Here is a 13,645-nt window from a genome sequence, read left to right as displayed (position 1 = left end):
CATGTGCTGCAGCAAACATTTCTTTGGACTCTCTTTATCTTTTGTACATGGCTTTTGTTTACTATTTGAGGCATGGTTTTTCATGTAACTTGCTCTGTATACAAATGTGAAGGAATTAAATACTCTCTTTTTCTTCTCTAACCCCCCTCCTCACCCCCCTTTTCCTGGGGATAGTGATGCATGCCAGGGTACAATTCCATGGGCAGTGGCAGCCCTTTGGTACCCCTGCCTGGGTGGCCATTATTCATGTGTGTGTCTAGATAGTGAGTGTCCGCAGCCTATTCAAGGGTAAAGGGTGTCAGTCAAACCCAGTCCTGTTAGCACGCCACACTTTCTGGCAGGTTTCACTGCACAGTGATCAAGAGTGGGGGCCCAGGCTGACCTTTCACTCTGTAATCAAGGCATACCATGTCGAATTGGTGAGCCTTCACCACTACCCCAGCTGATACTATCTAGTATCACGGACAAGGAATTGAGTCTAGGACTTTGCTGGTCCGTATAGCTGAGCATCACACTACATGATTTCTTTCCCACACAGCTGCTGGAGGAACTACAAAATTATTGACGTATATTCCACATCAAAACTGAAAGAGCTATACTGGTTATAGCTAATTAAATGTGCAGTTGGTCTATTTGAACTTTTAACTTGTTAGCAAGGCCATTGAATGATAGTATTGCAATAATTTGCTTAGTGATATTAGTTATGGGAATAAAATGGTCTCAACTATTATAAAATTAAATGTATTAATTGTAAAGAAATATGAAAATGTATGTCAGTATATTTCACTTAGTTATATTTGTGTTTCCTTGGGGGTGGGAAATGCACTATAGGTGGCCACAGTATCTGAGAAGTCTCGGATTATGGATCTAGAAAGGGATCTTGTGTCACGCACGAAGGAGGTCTCGGAGCTTCGACATAGACTCATGAGCACTGAAGGTTCAGGTGGTATGGACAGTGCCTCACCTCTACTGGAAGAAATCAACTGTATGCGAGATAAACTTGCAACAATGAGCAAAGAACATCAAAATGAACTTAATACATTGAAAGAAAAACTTGAAACTTCAGAAAAAGCTCACCAAAAGGTACTTCAACAACTGCAAGCTGCCAGTGAAAAAATATCCAAGGAGAATGAGACTCTTAAGTCCAAATTGGATCAAGCCAATATTGAAAACGCGGAGGTTATTAGTCTATGGCAATGTAAGCTGGAGTCTGCAATTGAATCTCATCAGCAAGCCATGGAAGAACTCAAGTTATCTTTCAGTAAAGGAGCAGGTCCCCAAACTACAGAGCTTCTAGAGCTGAAGAGTACCTTTGAAAAGCTTAAAACAGAGCATCAAATGGAACTTGAGAATATCAAAATTAAGCAAGATTTCGAAAAGTCTGCCTACGTAAAAGAGACTGAAGATCTAAAATCTCGGCTATTAGCAGTCACTGCGGAGAAGGAGAAAGATATAGAAATTCTGAAGTCTCAACTGGAATCTGCTACAAATCAACACCTGGTAGAGATGGAAGAGACCTTGACAAAGCTACAGGACACTAAACTGAAGGTAAAGGAACTGCAAGTGTTGCAGGCTAAGAGCAATGAACAGGCACAAATTGTAGAGGCCCTAACAGCTAAAGTGACAGCAGCTGAACAGAAGGTAATGGAATATGAATTGCTGCAAGAAGTTGAGGCACAAGGTAAAGAGGAAATCAAAAGACTTGAAGAGACACTTGTGGCCATTGAGTCACAAATGAAAATCAGTGAAGCTTTAAAACTTTCTGAAGGTAGCAAGGTTTGTATCTATCTTTCCATCATTTTATTTTACTACCATTTTTATCCCCTTTTCAAGTTTTGATTTGGTTTATTAATTGATTTTTTTAAATCAAAAAGCATCCATAAAAATAACTCTGGGTAATAGAAATCTGTGGTAAGTTTTTTGGTTAAATTTTTAGAATTCGTTTTGTGAAATTTGAAAGACGTTTCCTTACAAAAAAAAACTATAAATGTCCATTACCTTTTTTAAAAAATAAAAATAAAGGCATAATACAAATGCTGACCTTTTTGTTTCGTTTGATTCATGAGCTTTTAATTCAAAATCACGTTAAAAAGCCTTGCAGTTTTTGCAACACAAATCTGTGATTTTAAGAATCCAGATATTTTTTCTTTTCTGTGAGTGAATATGATGCTCATTTAGTCTGTTGGAACAGACGTTTTTGACAAATTAGTCTCTGACTTCAGTTGGGCATAAAATTGCAAGAGGTCATATTTGTTCCATTTTTATTATAAGGCTGTTAAATTGAGGAATTTCTTTGGGGGGGTGGGGGAGAGAAATAAAAGTGAATTCTCAAATCTTTTCAAGAACAAAATAATATCCACAGGTTTCTACAGTCCCTGGTTATCATGTGTAACATGTAGAGTTGGCATTGAAATTGGGAGTCAGGATCATTTCTAGTGCATTATTGTATGTCGTGTGCATAGCAGAGGCGTATTTGTCCAGAATAAGGATAGTGTAGGAATAGTATGACACAATTGTTATTCCACAAAGTGTTTCCGTAGTCACAAAAAATACTCTTATGTAGGCTGTGCCTGCTACCTTTTTTAATTAAGAAATATTGAAATTGTCATGCAATATTCCAATATGGGGAATGTGTGTCTCTGCTAAGCAAGTGTCTGTGTACTTGCAGACAGTTCTAGGTGTGTTACTAGAGTTAAAATTTAAACAAAACATTGAAACCCGCCTATGTTCATGTGCCTGTAACAACTTACTTGTCATCTCAATAAGTTTAGAAACTGCATTATCTCTTTCCTACATAAATGACTGCTTATATTTAGCTAGCTGAGAGTTTTGCATGTATCGATATGGTAAATGTAAACAATTCCAAAATTCTGAACCATTACATTACTGCAATATGGACACTTACAAATGCATAGCCACTATTACACATTTTTGAAGATTTACTTCCTTTAGTTGTAGCAATTTTTGAATACAGGTAGACTATCCTTTATCCGAAAACCTCTGGACCAGCCGTGTTTCGGTTTTCGGAGAATTTCGGATTTCGGAAGGTGGGTCGGCGGGGGGTCGTGCGCCCAACCCCCCGCCGACTTACGGTCGGGGTCGGCGGGGGGGTCGTGCGCACGACTTACGCTGACGCTCAGCGTAAGTCGGCAGGGGTCGGGGCCGGCGGGGGTCCGCGGGGGGTCGTGCGCGCGACTTACGCTGGACTTAACGCTGAACGAAAAAACCTTCGGTTTTTAGAGGGTTTCGGTTTTCGGAAGTTCAGATAAAGGGTAGTCTACCTGTATCTAAGTTTGAATTTGAACTGTGATTCAAAAACATAATCTAAATGAGAGAGTTCCCGTAAACGACTTCCCTGTTAAATATGCATCCAGTTACATATCAGCACATCATTGTGAAAGATACTAAATGAATATACAATATTCATACAAACTATACTAAAATATTGTACATTTCAGTGTCTATTTTGTAATACTTACTGAAAAAGAACTAAACTACTGCATCATGTCCATATTGGTCCAATAGCAGAACTGCTAGTTACTTGTCTAATTTATTTTCCATGGAGTAACACCATCCAATTCTTCTTTCATTAGAATATAGATATAGAAATATTTCAGTTAGTCTTAATTTTGCTAAGAGGAGCTCTAAATTGGGAGGAGTAAGCTGCTGATTTCAGTTGTATTCGATAATGGGGTAAAATATAATGGATCTACTTGTGCTATGTGTTAGACTCTGACTCTCTCTCTTCATTGCCAAATTGTTGCATGGCAAATGTTTGCCTGTAATGTATTGATTTATCCACATTTCCATTTTGTTTTTGATTAAAATTAAAATACAAATTTCTGCTTGTTACATCTATATTAGTTTTTGCTGCTAAATCAAAGCTGCATTATTCAAGATGAACATTGTGTTTGACCTTTTTAGTAAGAAACCAGTTATTTTATGGGAAGAATGTTTAAATACAGAGAAAATGGTCTTGAACATTTATTTAGCATTTCTTACTTTCTTTATGTTGACCAGCTTACATCATTCTCGAATTGTGGTGTAGAATCTAACCAACCTACCTGAGTTGTTACTGATGTTGCAGAGCCTGAGAAACTGAAATTTACAATAAATGATAAATCATTTGGAACAGTTTAATATATTCATAGGTAAACCATATATAAACATGTATGTTTTTATTCTGGTCTTATACATTTGGTCTGTCTTTCTGTCTTGTTCGAACAACTCAAATTGGACTTAATACTAAAACTTCAGTGAATTATTTTGGATATTGCAGCTTTAAATTTGTATTTTATCACTTTTTTCAGTTTATTCCTGATTTCTTGTTTTTTCAGCACATTCATCCCTTTTACTTTTTTTATTTTTGCCATGAATTTGCATGCTTGTTATTAGGTTACTGAATTGGCCAAACAGCTTGAGGAACGAGATCAGTCAGTTGCTAATCTGGAGCAAAGCTTGGCTGTAGTGAGCCAGGATAAGCAAACTTTGGAGCAGCAACTGCATTCCATGGTAAGTGGCTCATTGCACTTCATTGTCTGTATCAAAAAATCAGTTTGAAGCAAGAATGAGACGCTACATAAGGTAGGTGTCAGTTTTTCTGTCAACCTTCTCAAATGTGGATATTTGTCAGGGGAACAATTACAACTGTTAGTTTCTTGTCAAATAATTAAGAGAACAATCAATCCTTGTTAGTTGCTAGTTATGGTCGCGCTTATTGAGGACGCGCAGAGAGTCGCCATCATCTACAAGATAATGCCTGTAGTTTAATAATTATTGTTTTGCATCCTTGTTTACCAGTATTTGAGAATAGGGTAAATTTCTTGAGAGTAAAATTTGACCCCGATTTTTTTTTTTTTTTTTAAATCCTACGTCTACTTCAAGAATTTGGTCTGGTTCTGTCCCATGTTGTAAATGAAAAGCAGTAACAATATTTCAGTTTGAGCAGTAACTTATTAGAGAAAGTATGTTGTCAAGATGGATGAAAATAAGACTTCCTGGATCTGTAACTTACGGTATTTTGTGTTGCCTAGATAGGAATAAATAGAAATAAAGGTTATCAAAACTTATTTTGTGATTATAACAACATGCATATTTTAAGTATTACTGTATGAAATCACTTTTACACTAGTAAATTTCTGTTTTTTTAAAATCTATCTTCTCTTGAGCAATGATGGAGTACCATTAATTTATTGGCCTGGGATAACATGACTTTTGAAACTTTTTTTTAATGTGGTTTGCTCACTTCAGAAAGAAAAGCTTGACAACACATCAGAGACACAGCAGAAACTGCAGCAGACCATACTAGGTAAATTAAACTTGTTTAAAGGAGGAAATTGTGAAGGGCTCCCCTGATTGAATTTGTTAAGGTACCGCATAAGAGATTTATAGCAAAGATAATGGTGCGTGGAATTGAAGGGAATGTGGCCACATGGATAAAGAGATGGTTGGAGGGCAGAAAGTGAACAGTCAGGTTAACTGGAAGTTTCTCAGACTGGAAAGATGCAGTGATTCCACTGGGGTCTGTGTTGAGGCTGCTCTACTATATATATAATATTTGGACTTGGAAGTTAAGGGAACACTGTCAAAATTTGCTGATGACACCAGATTGGGGGTATGGCATGTTGAGATGAAGATCGTGAAAGACTGCAGGTCGACGTATGGTAGCAGGATGGGCAGGTAGGTGGTAAATGCAGTTCAAGGTAGAAAATGTGTAATTCATTTTGGAAGTAAGAATAGGGTAAGGAAATGTACCACAAATGGTAAGATTTTAATGGGTGAGTAGAGGGACCTTGGTATGCAGTTACGTAGGCAAATAAGGGATGGCAGCATGAGAAGGTAAGGCCACAAATGAAAATGGAATCATTGAGTTGTATGTAGAGCTATAGAGTACAAAAACAAGGAGGTAATGTTGAACTTTCCAAGATCTTAGTTCGGCTGGTGTTGGAATATTGTTTGCAGTTTTGGACACCCTGCTATAGGAAAGCTATAAAGGCAATAGAAAAGGCGCAGCGTAGATTCACTCGGATGTTACTCGGGATGAGCAGTTACAGATATTGAGAGACTTAGGAAATTAGGGCTTTTTCACAAGAGCTGAGAAGGTCACTTAATAAAGGTTTTCACAATTATGAAGGGCTGTGATGTTTCTGTGATCAGTGAGACAGTAACAGGAGGGCGCACACACACAGAATTAAAGGGCCGATTAGAAAAAACTTATTTACACGAGGACGGTGAGAATGTGGAATTCTGCGCCACAAATCATTGTTGAAGTCAAGTCTATAAATTCTTTTAAAAGGAATTTAGCTAGTGGCTTGAAAAGGAGGAATATTTAAAAGGTATGGCGAGCGAGCAGGAAAATGGGATTAGACTGCGTAGCTTTTGTGGAGAAAAACAATGACACAAACGTGATGGGTCATATTGCCTGTTTCTGCGATGCTATGGAGCAGAAAATAGACAGGATACCAATTGCTGATCACTATCCAGTGACTGCATGCTGGAATGTGTGGGCATTTGGATCAGGGTTGCCTGAGAATCTGGGATGTGACCCTTATAATTGACTAGCCTGCTGACCCTCTTGTGTAGGCTCACACCTGAAGGTGGTCAGTTGAGTGAGTTACCAGCGCCCATGGAACCGTCCTCCAGCGTGAGTACCGATCGTGGCCGGTGGAAATCTGGTGTAGGTAATTTGTGCAGATATATCGTTGGATGTTTTTGAAAGGGTAATAGCTATTCCTCAACCTTTTGGGCAAAACTAATGTTGAAAAATGTTTGAAAATGTTATCCCATGTTCTTATGCATATTAAAATATTTTAATGTTCCATTTTTATAATTAGAAACACTTTCAGAACTCAATGTGAAAGAGGAGGGAAACATTTCACTTTCGTCTGAGTTAGAGGAGCTAAAATCTCAGCTTTCTGGTGAGTAATTTGTGAAGTACTTACTTGTGTCTAAATGATTGCACACCCTAATTTAGTGTCCGATTAATCACCCAATCTGACTGTCAGTTGAAGCTGAGATTTCAAATTGAAACCTCTGAACAGTCCACCATGCTATGGGTGGTACTGTTTGGTGACCTGACATTGGTCCCATCTTAATGTTATTTGTCTCCCTTCATCTTTGTTTCCTTTGACAAATAGGACTGGCAAGCCTCTGAGCGCTTTACAGGGCAGAAGGCAAAAATAAATTCTGAAGAGGAGCGAGAGGGGAAATGGAAAGATTCAGAAAGGAGGCATGTTTAGGATATTTTTGAAAACAGTAGGAGAGTTCTCTCCCAGCCCTGCCTTTCGATCTATTTCATTTCCTTTCCAGTTTTGAAAAAGGGTTTGACCCGAAACGTCGATTCTAATTTCTCTCCACGGATGTTGCCTGGCCTGCTGAGTTTTTCCAGCATTTTCTGTTATTTAGGAGATGGTAAGGTGGAGGGAGGTCCAGAGGGTAGGAGCATAGTGACTTACAGTGGCCACCAGGGAATAAGACAGTGTCGGAAGAGCCAGATAGTGTACGTGGGTTGTATAGCTGGAAGAGATCAGAGATAGGGCGGGATAAAGCATTGAAGGATTTTAAAGCAAGCAGGAGAATTTATCAATTCACAAGGGCATAGGGAGCCAGAGGAGCTTAGCAAGGACTGGTGTGATAGTAATATGGGACTTAGTGCAAGTTGTGGCATTCTGAGTGAGCTGTAGCTTGTGGAGGCAGTGAGGCTGCCAAGGAGAAGCAGAAGTTGAGCCTTTCCTGTGAGACTTTGTCAAAAGCTTTCTGAAAGTCAAAATAAACAGTACTGTATCGAGTTCTATTATCTATTTGATCTGTAACGTCCTCAAAGTACAGGAGTTTTTTAGGCAGGATCTCCTTCTAAGTCATGATTGCTGTTACAAAATCCTGAGTTGAATTAAATTAAAGGAACAGACTTTCAAATTGAATAAATTAATAAAATTAAACCACAGTGCATAAATATTCATTTAACCTCCTACACAAAGAATTTGCACTATACCAAAACTGCTCAAATGTTTAATAGTGGTGTAAAATAGGCATTTACACATGGCTAACCTGTGTCTTTGGTCCCAGTACGAATAAGTGTAACATTTGTGAAAATCTGCCCTTTTAATTTCCAGAAATATTTGTACACTTGTGATCCTTTCTTCTCGAGATATTTGGATTCTTGAAAGATTTTTATCACTTTTTGTACGACATATTTTACACGTTACTGTTTACATTTTTCTGTGTGTTGGATTCTGCTTTCATCAGCTGTGGAGAGAAAAATGAAAGTTGAGGAGGAAAAGGCTGAACAACTAGCTGAGGATAAATCCAAACTTGAGAATACCATCTCCGAGATGATGAAGTCTTCGGGGGATAACTCTGCTCAGCTCACAAAAATGAATGAAGAGCTGAAAGACAAAGAAAGGTACCTTGCTGAAATTTGATTGTGATTACTATGAATGTTTATTGATGTTGAGCTATTGATGTTGAGCAAATGATTTATTCTTGACTTGCCAAGCCTGTAAAACTGATTTCTAATGTCCCTTAATAAAAGTTGTTTGTAAAAATGTTTAGAAGCTAGTTCATATCAGTGAAACTTTATTAATTTATATTTTAGTGTCCAGAAGAGAAAACAGTACAATGGAATCATGTTACATGTAGGTTGCAATGGACAAACATTTCATCACCAGACTTGTACATACTGTAACAAGACTGACAATGTCAGGGACAAACTTGGGACTTGAGAACAATTTTGCTGATGTTAGGGTTGCATTTTTTTTATTGTTTCATTATTTTTATGGTTTTTTTTGTCTTTTGTTAGACATTTCTTTTGCTACTCTATATAGCTGTTTGCCGATTAATCAAATAAAAGCATTGCTTTTTTGTCTTTAGGAAGCAGGATGAACTACAAGCTCTGTATCGTCAATCCAATGAAAAGATTGCCTGTTTGCAGGAAAATTTGGAGCAAATCACACGTAAAACAGAACAGACCCAGCAGGAGGAGCTACAGAAACACCAGATTGAGCTTAAAGCAATACTGAAGAAAATGACAGACCTGGTACGAACAATTATTCAGATGTTCTTTTAGTACCGGCTTTGAATAAGCTTGAATGTTTCCCAAAAAGTTATAACCTTCTGAACAGGAAAGTACTGTCTGTGCAGCATTTTAAATGTCTACTCTTAAAAATACAATTTAACCAACTTTATTACATTAAAAATGTTGTTCACAGAACCTTATCAACTACTATTTCATGCAGTTATTGTATAATTGTTTTAAATTTATACAGTTCAGATTTATCAAGTGTAAATAAAGAGCATCTCAATACTTTGTGAATTAGTGATTCATTTGAATGTGGGATCTTTTGTGCTGGTTAATATTCCACCTCAAATATACAGCATATTATCAATATCATAAATAATCAGGCAAATGTATGAACGAAACAGAACATACTGGCAAATGGCTACCTGATTTTAAAGTCTTACACTTTCTTAACATTTGCAGAAATGGCATCTTCATTTCCTTCTGTACTGCACTTTTACTTGCTCTGCAAGTTCACATTTTTTTAAGATCCATCCTCTCTCATATTTAGAAAAGTTATATACACAGTTTTAGGTGTCTGAGAAGCTTATGCTGCGGTGTTTTGCTATATTTTTGTGAGGATGGAAATTGCAAGGGCTGTTCTAATTGTTTGTTGATTCCCACAGCAAAGGCAGGTGGAGATGCACAGCGTACACAATAAGGAGCTGCAAAGCAGTCATGAGAAAGTCCTTTCAGAAATAAATGCTAACAATGGTACTCGAGTTAAAGAGCTCCAGCAGGACCTACAGGAAACCAAGCAAACACTAAAGAGCTCTCAGGAGGACAATAAAGAAAGGGAAAAACTGGTAGAAGAACTGAAGAAGCAAGTGGAACAGGTCCAGGTATTCTTGCAACTACATGATGTAATTTATTGTCTACTTGTCTGTATTCAAGATGTTCCTGGGCTCTTTATTTATAAAAAAAAAAAAATCAGTTTTAGTTTAAATTTTGTGGTTTATTTTCTGATTTGAGACCATGCCTATAGAATAATACATAAGAAATAGGAGTAGGCCATTTGGCCACTCGAGCCTGCTCCGCCATTTAATGGGATCATGGCTGATCATCCAAATTCAGTACCCTGTCCCTGCTTTCTCCCCATATCACTTGATCCCTTTAGCCTTAAGAAATATATCCAACTCCTTCTTGAATATATTTAATGAATTGGCCTCCACTGCCTTTTGTGGTAGAGAATTCCACAGGTTCACCACTCTCTGGGTGAAGAAATTCCTCCTCATCTCTGTCCTAAATGACTTACCCTTTATCTTTAGACTGTGATCCCTGGTTCTGGACTCCCCTGCCAACGGGAACATCCTTCCTGCATCTAGTCTGTCTAGTCCTGTTAGAATTTTATAAGTTTCAATGAGATCCCCTCTCATTCTTCTAAACTCCAGTGAATATAAGCCCAATCGACCCAATCTCTCCTCATGTCATTCCTGCCATCCCAGGTATCAGTCTGGTGAACCTTCGCTGCACTCCCTCCAGGGCAAGAACATCCTTCCTCAGATAAGGCGAGCAAAACTGCACACAATACTCGAGGTGTGGTCTCACCAAGGCCCTGTACAACTGCAGCAAGACATCCTTGCTCCTGTACTCGAATCCTCTCGCTATGAAGGCCAACATACCATTTGCCGCCTTAACCACCTGCTGCACCTGCATGTTTACCTTCAGCGACTGGTGCACAAGGACACCCAGGTCTCGTTGCACTTCCCCTTCTCCCAATCTATTGCTGGTAAGATAATAATCTGCCTTCCTGTTTTTGCCACCAAAGTGGATAACCTCGCATTTATCCACATTATACTGCATCTGCCCAATCGCCCATCCTGTCCAAATCATACTGGAGTTTCTCGACCTCCTCCTCACAGCACACATGCCCACCCAGCTTTGTGTCATCTGCAAACTTGGAGATATTACATCTAGTTCCCTCGTCTAGATCATTAATATATATTGTGAATAGCTGGGGTCCTAGCACCGATCCCTGCGGTACCCCACTAGTCACTGCCTGCCACTTGGAAAAAGACCCATTTATTCCAACTCTTTGCTTCCTGTCTGCCAACCAGTTCTCTATCCAAGTCAGTACCTTACCCCCAATCCCATGTTCTTTAACTTTACACACTAATCTCTTATGCTGGATCTTATCGAAAGCCTTCTGAAAGTCCAAATACACCACATCCACTGGTTCTCCCTTATCTATTCTACCAGTTACATCCTCAAAAAAATTCCAATAGATTAGTCGAGCACGATTTACCTTTTGTAAATCCATGTTGACTTTGTCCGATCCTGTCACTGTTTTCCAAGTGCTCTGCTATTACATCTTTTATAATGGACTCTAGCATTTTCCCCTCTACCAATGTCAGGCTTACCGGTCTATAATTCCCCGTTTTATCTCTACCACCTTTTCCGAATAGTGGGGTTACATTAGCTACCCTTCAATCCATGGCAACTGTTCCAGAGTGTATAGAATTTTGGAAAATGACCAGCAATGCATCTACTATTTCTGGGGCCACTTCCTTAAGTACCCTAGGATGTAGATTATCAGGCCCTGTGGATTTATCGGCCTTCAATCCCGTCAATTTCCCTAACAGCATTTCCCTACAAATACTGATTTCATTCCGTTTCTCCCTCTCATTAGACCCTATGTTCCCCGACATCTCTGGGAGGTTATTTGTGTCCTCCTTTGTGAAGACGGAACCAAAGTATGTATTTAATTGGTCTGCCATTTCTTTGTTCCCCATTATAAATTCCCCTGATTCTGACTGCAAGGGATCTACGCTTGACTTCACCAATCTTTTTCTCTTCACATATCTATAGAAGCTTTTACAGTCAGTTTTTATGTTCCCTGCAAGCTTACTCTCATACTCTCTTTCCCCCTCTTAATTAATCCCTTTGCTGAATTCTAAACCGCTCCCAATCCTCAGGTTTGCTGCTTTTTCTGGCCAATTTATATGTCCTCTCCTTGGATCTTATGCTATCCCTAATTTTCCTTGTTAGCCACGGTTGAGTCACCTTCTTTGTTTTATTTTTGTGCCAAACTGGGATGAACAAATTCTGTAGTTCATCCATGCGCTTTTTAAATGTTTGCCATTGCCTATCCACCGTCAACCCTTCAAGTAACATTCCCCAATCCATCCTACCCAACTCGCGCCTCATACCATCGTAGTTTCCTTTATTTAAATTCAGGACCCTAGTCTCTGAGTCATATACTTCACTCTCCATCTTAATAAAGAATTCGATCATATTATGATCGCTCCGCCCCAAGGGGCCTTGCACAACAAGATTGCTAATTAATCCTCATTACATAATACCCAGTCTAAGATCGCCTGATCTCTAGTTGGTTCCTCAACATATTGGTCCAGGAAACCATCCCGTATACACTCCAGGAATTCCTCCTCCACAGTATTGTTACTAATTTGGTTAGCCCAACCTATATGTAGATTAAAGTCACCCATGATAACTGCTGTGTCCTTATTGCACGCATCTCTAATTTCCCATTTAATGCCATCCCCAACCTCGGCATTACTGTTTGGGGGTCTGTATACAACTCCCACTAACGTTTTCTGCCCCTTGGTATTTCTCAGCTCTACCCATACAGATTCCACATCATCAGAGCGAATATCCTTCCTTACTGTTGTGTTAATCTCCTCTTTAACTAGCAATGCTACCCCACCTCCTTTTTCCTTTTTGCCAGTCTTTCCTGGATGTTGAATTCCCAGCCTTGGTCACCCTGGAGCTATGTCTCCGTAATCCCGTTTACATTTATTTGCGCAGCTAATTCATCCACCTTATTACGAATGCTCCTCGCATTAAGACACAAAGCCCTTCAGGCTTGTTTTTTTAACATTCTTAGACCTTTTAGTATTATTATTTACTGTGGCCATGTTTGATTTTAAACCCTTGATTTCTCTGACTGCCACTTTTGCTTTTCTCCTTCCTGTCTTTTGCTTCTATCCTTGCTTCCATTTCCTCTGTCTCCCTGCATAAGTTCCCAACCCCCTGCCATTTTAGTTTAAACCCTCCCCAACAGCACTAGCAAACACTCCCCCTAGGACATTGGTCCCGGTCCTGCCCAGGTGCAAACCATCCAGTTTGTACTGGTCCCACCTCCCCCCAGAACCGGTTCCAATGTCCCAGGAATTTGAATCCCTCCCCCTTGCACCATTCCTATAGCCACGTATTCATCTGAAATAACCTTCTATTTCTACTCTGACTAGCACTTGGCACTGGTAGCAATCCTGAGAGTACTACCTTTTTGGGGTCCTATTTTTTAATTTACCTCCTATCTCCCTATATTCAGCTTTTAGGACCTCATCCCTGTTTTTACCTATATCGTTGGTACCTATATGCACCACGACAACTGGCTGTTCACCCTCCCCCTCCAGAATGCCCTGCAGCCGCTCCGAGACGTCCTTGACCCTTGCACCAGGGAGGCAACATACCATCCTGGAGTCTCGTTTGCGGCCGCAGAAACGCCTATCTATTCCCCTTGCAATAGAATCCCCTATCACTATAGCTATCCTGCTCTTTTTCCTCCCATCCTATGCAGCAGAACCACCCACAGTGCCAGGAAGTTGGCTGCTGCTGCCTTCCCCGGAT

The 13,645-nt window shown here is 39.4% G+C and overlaps 1 protein-coding gene across 8 annotated transcripts in view; it reads left to right on the top strand.

Moving 5' to 3' along the window:
• The window catches only part of clip1a (CAP-GLY domain containing linker protein 1a), a 180,035-nt gene that overhangs the window by 95,952 nt on the left and 70,438 nt on the right, over positions 1–13,645 (top strand). For 6 of the 8 annotated variants that reach the window (XM_085961660.1, XM_085961659.1, XM_085961658.1 and 3 more), the window contains 7 exons: positions 832–1,776; positions 4,396–4,512; positions 5,251–5,308; positions 6,834–6,917; positions 8,245–8,401; positions 8,869–9,034; positions 9,682–9,897. In XM_085961660.1, the coding sequence (XP_085817786.1) occupies positions 832–1,776; positions 4,396–4,512; positions 5,251–5,308; positions 6,834–6,917; positions 8,245–8,401; positions 8,869–9,034; positions 9,682–9,897 (1,743 nt within the window). The remainder of the gene's footprint in view (positions 1–831; positions 1,777–4,395; positions 4,513–5,250; positions 5,309–6,833; positions 6,918–8,244; positions 8,402–8,868; positions 9,035–9,681; positions 9,898–13,645) is intronic. The other 2 variants (XM_085961663.1, XM_085961661.1) reach the window with 2 other exon arrangements.

This window comes from Somniosus microcephalus, chromosome 19, assembly GCF_052327205.1.
Source record: "Somniosus microcephalus isolate GS21.2 chromosome 19, FLI_Smic_1.0, whole genome shotgun sequence".
Classification (NCBI taxonomy): domain Eukaryota; kingdom Metazoa; phylum Chordata; class Chondrichthyes; order Squaliformes; family Somniosidae; genus Somniosus; species Somniosus microcephalus.
The sequence above is the reverse complement of the archived record's forward strand: the minus strand, read 5'-3'. Positions and strand labels throughout refer to the sequence as shown.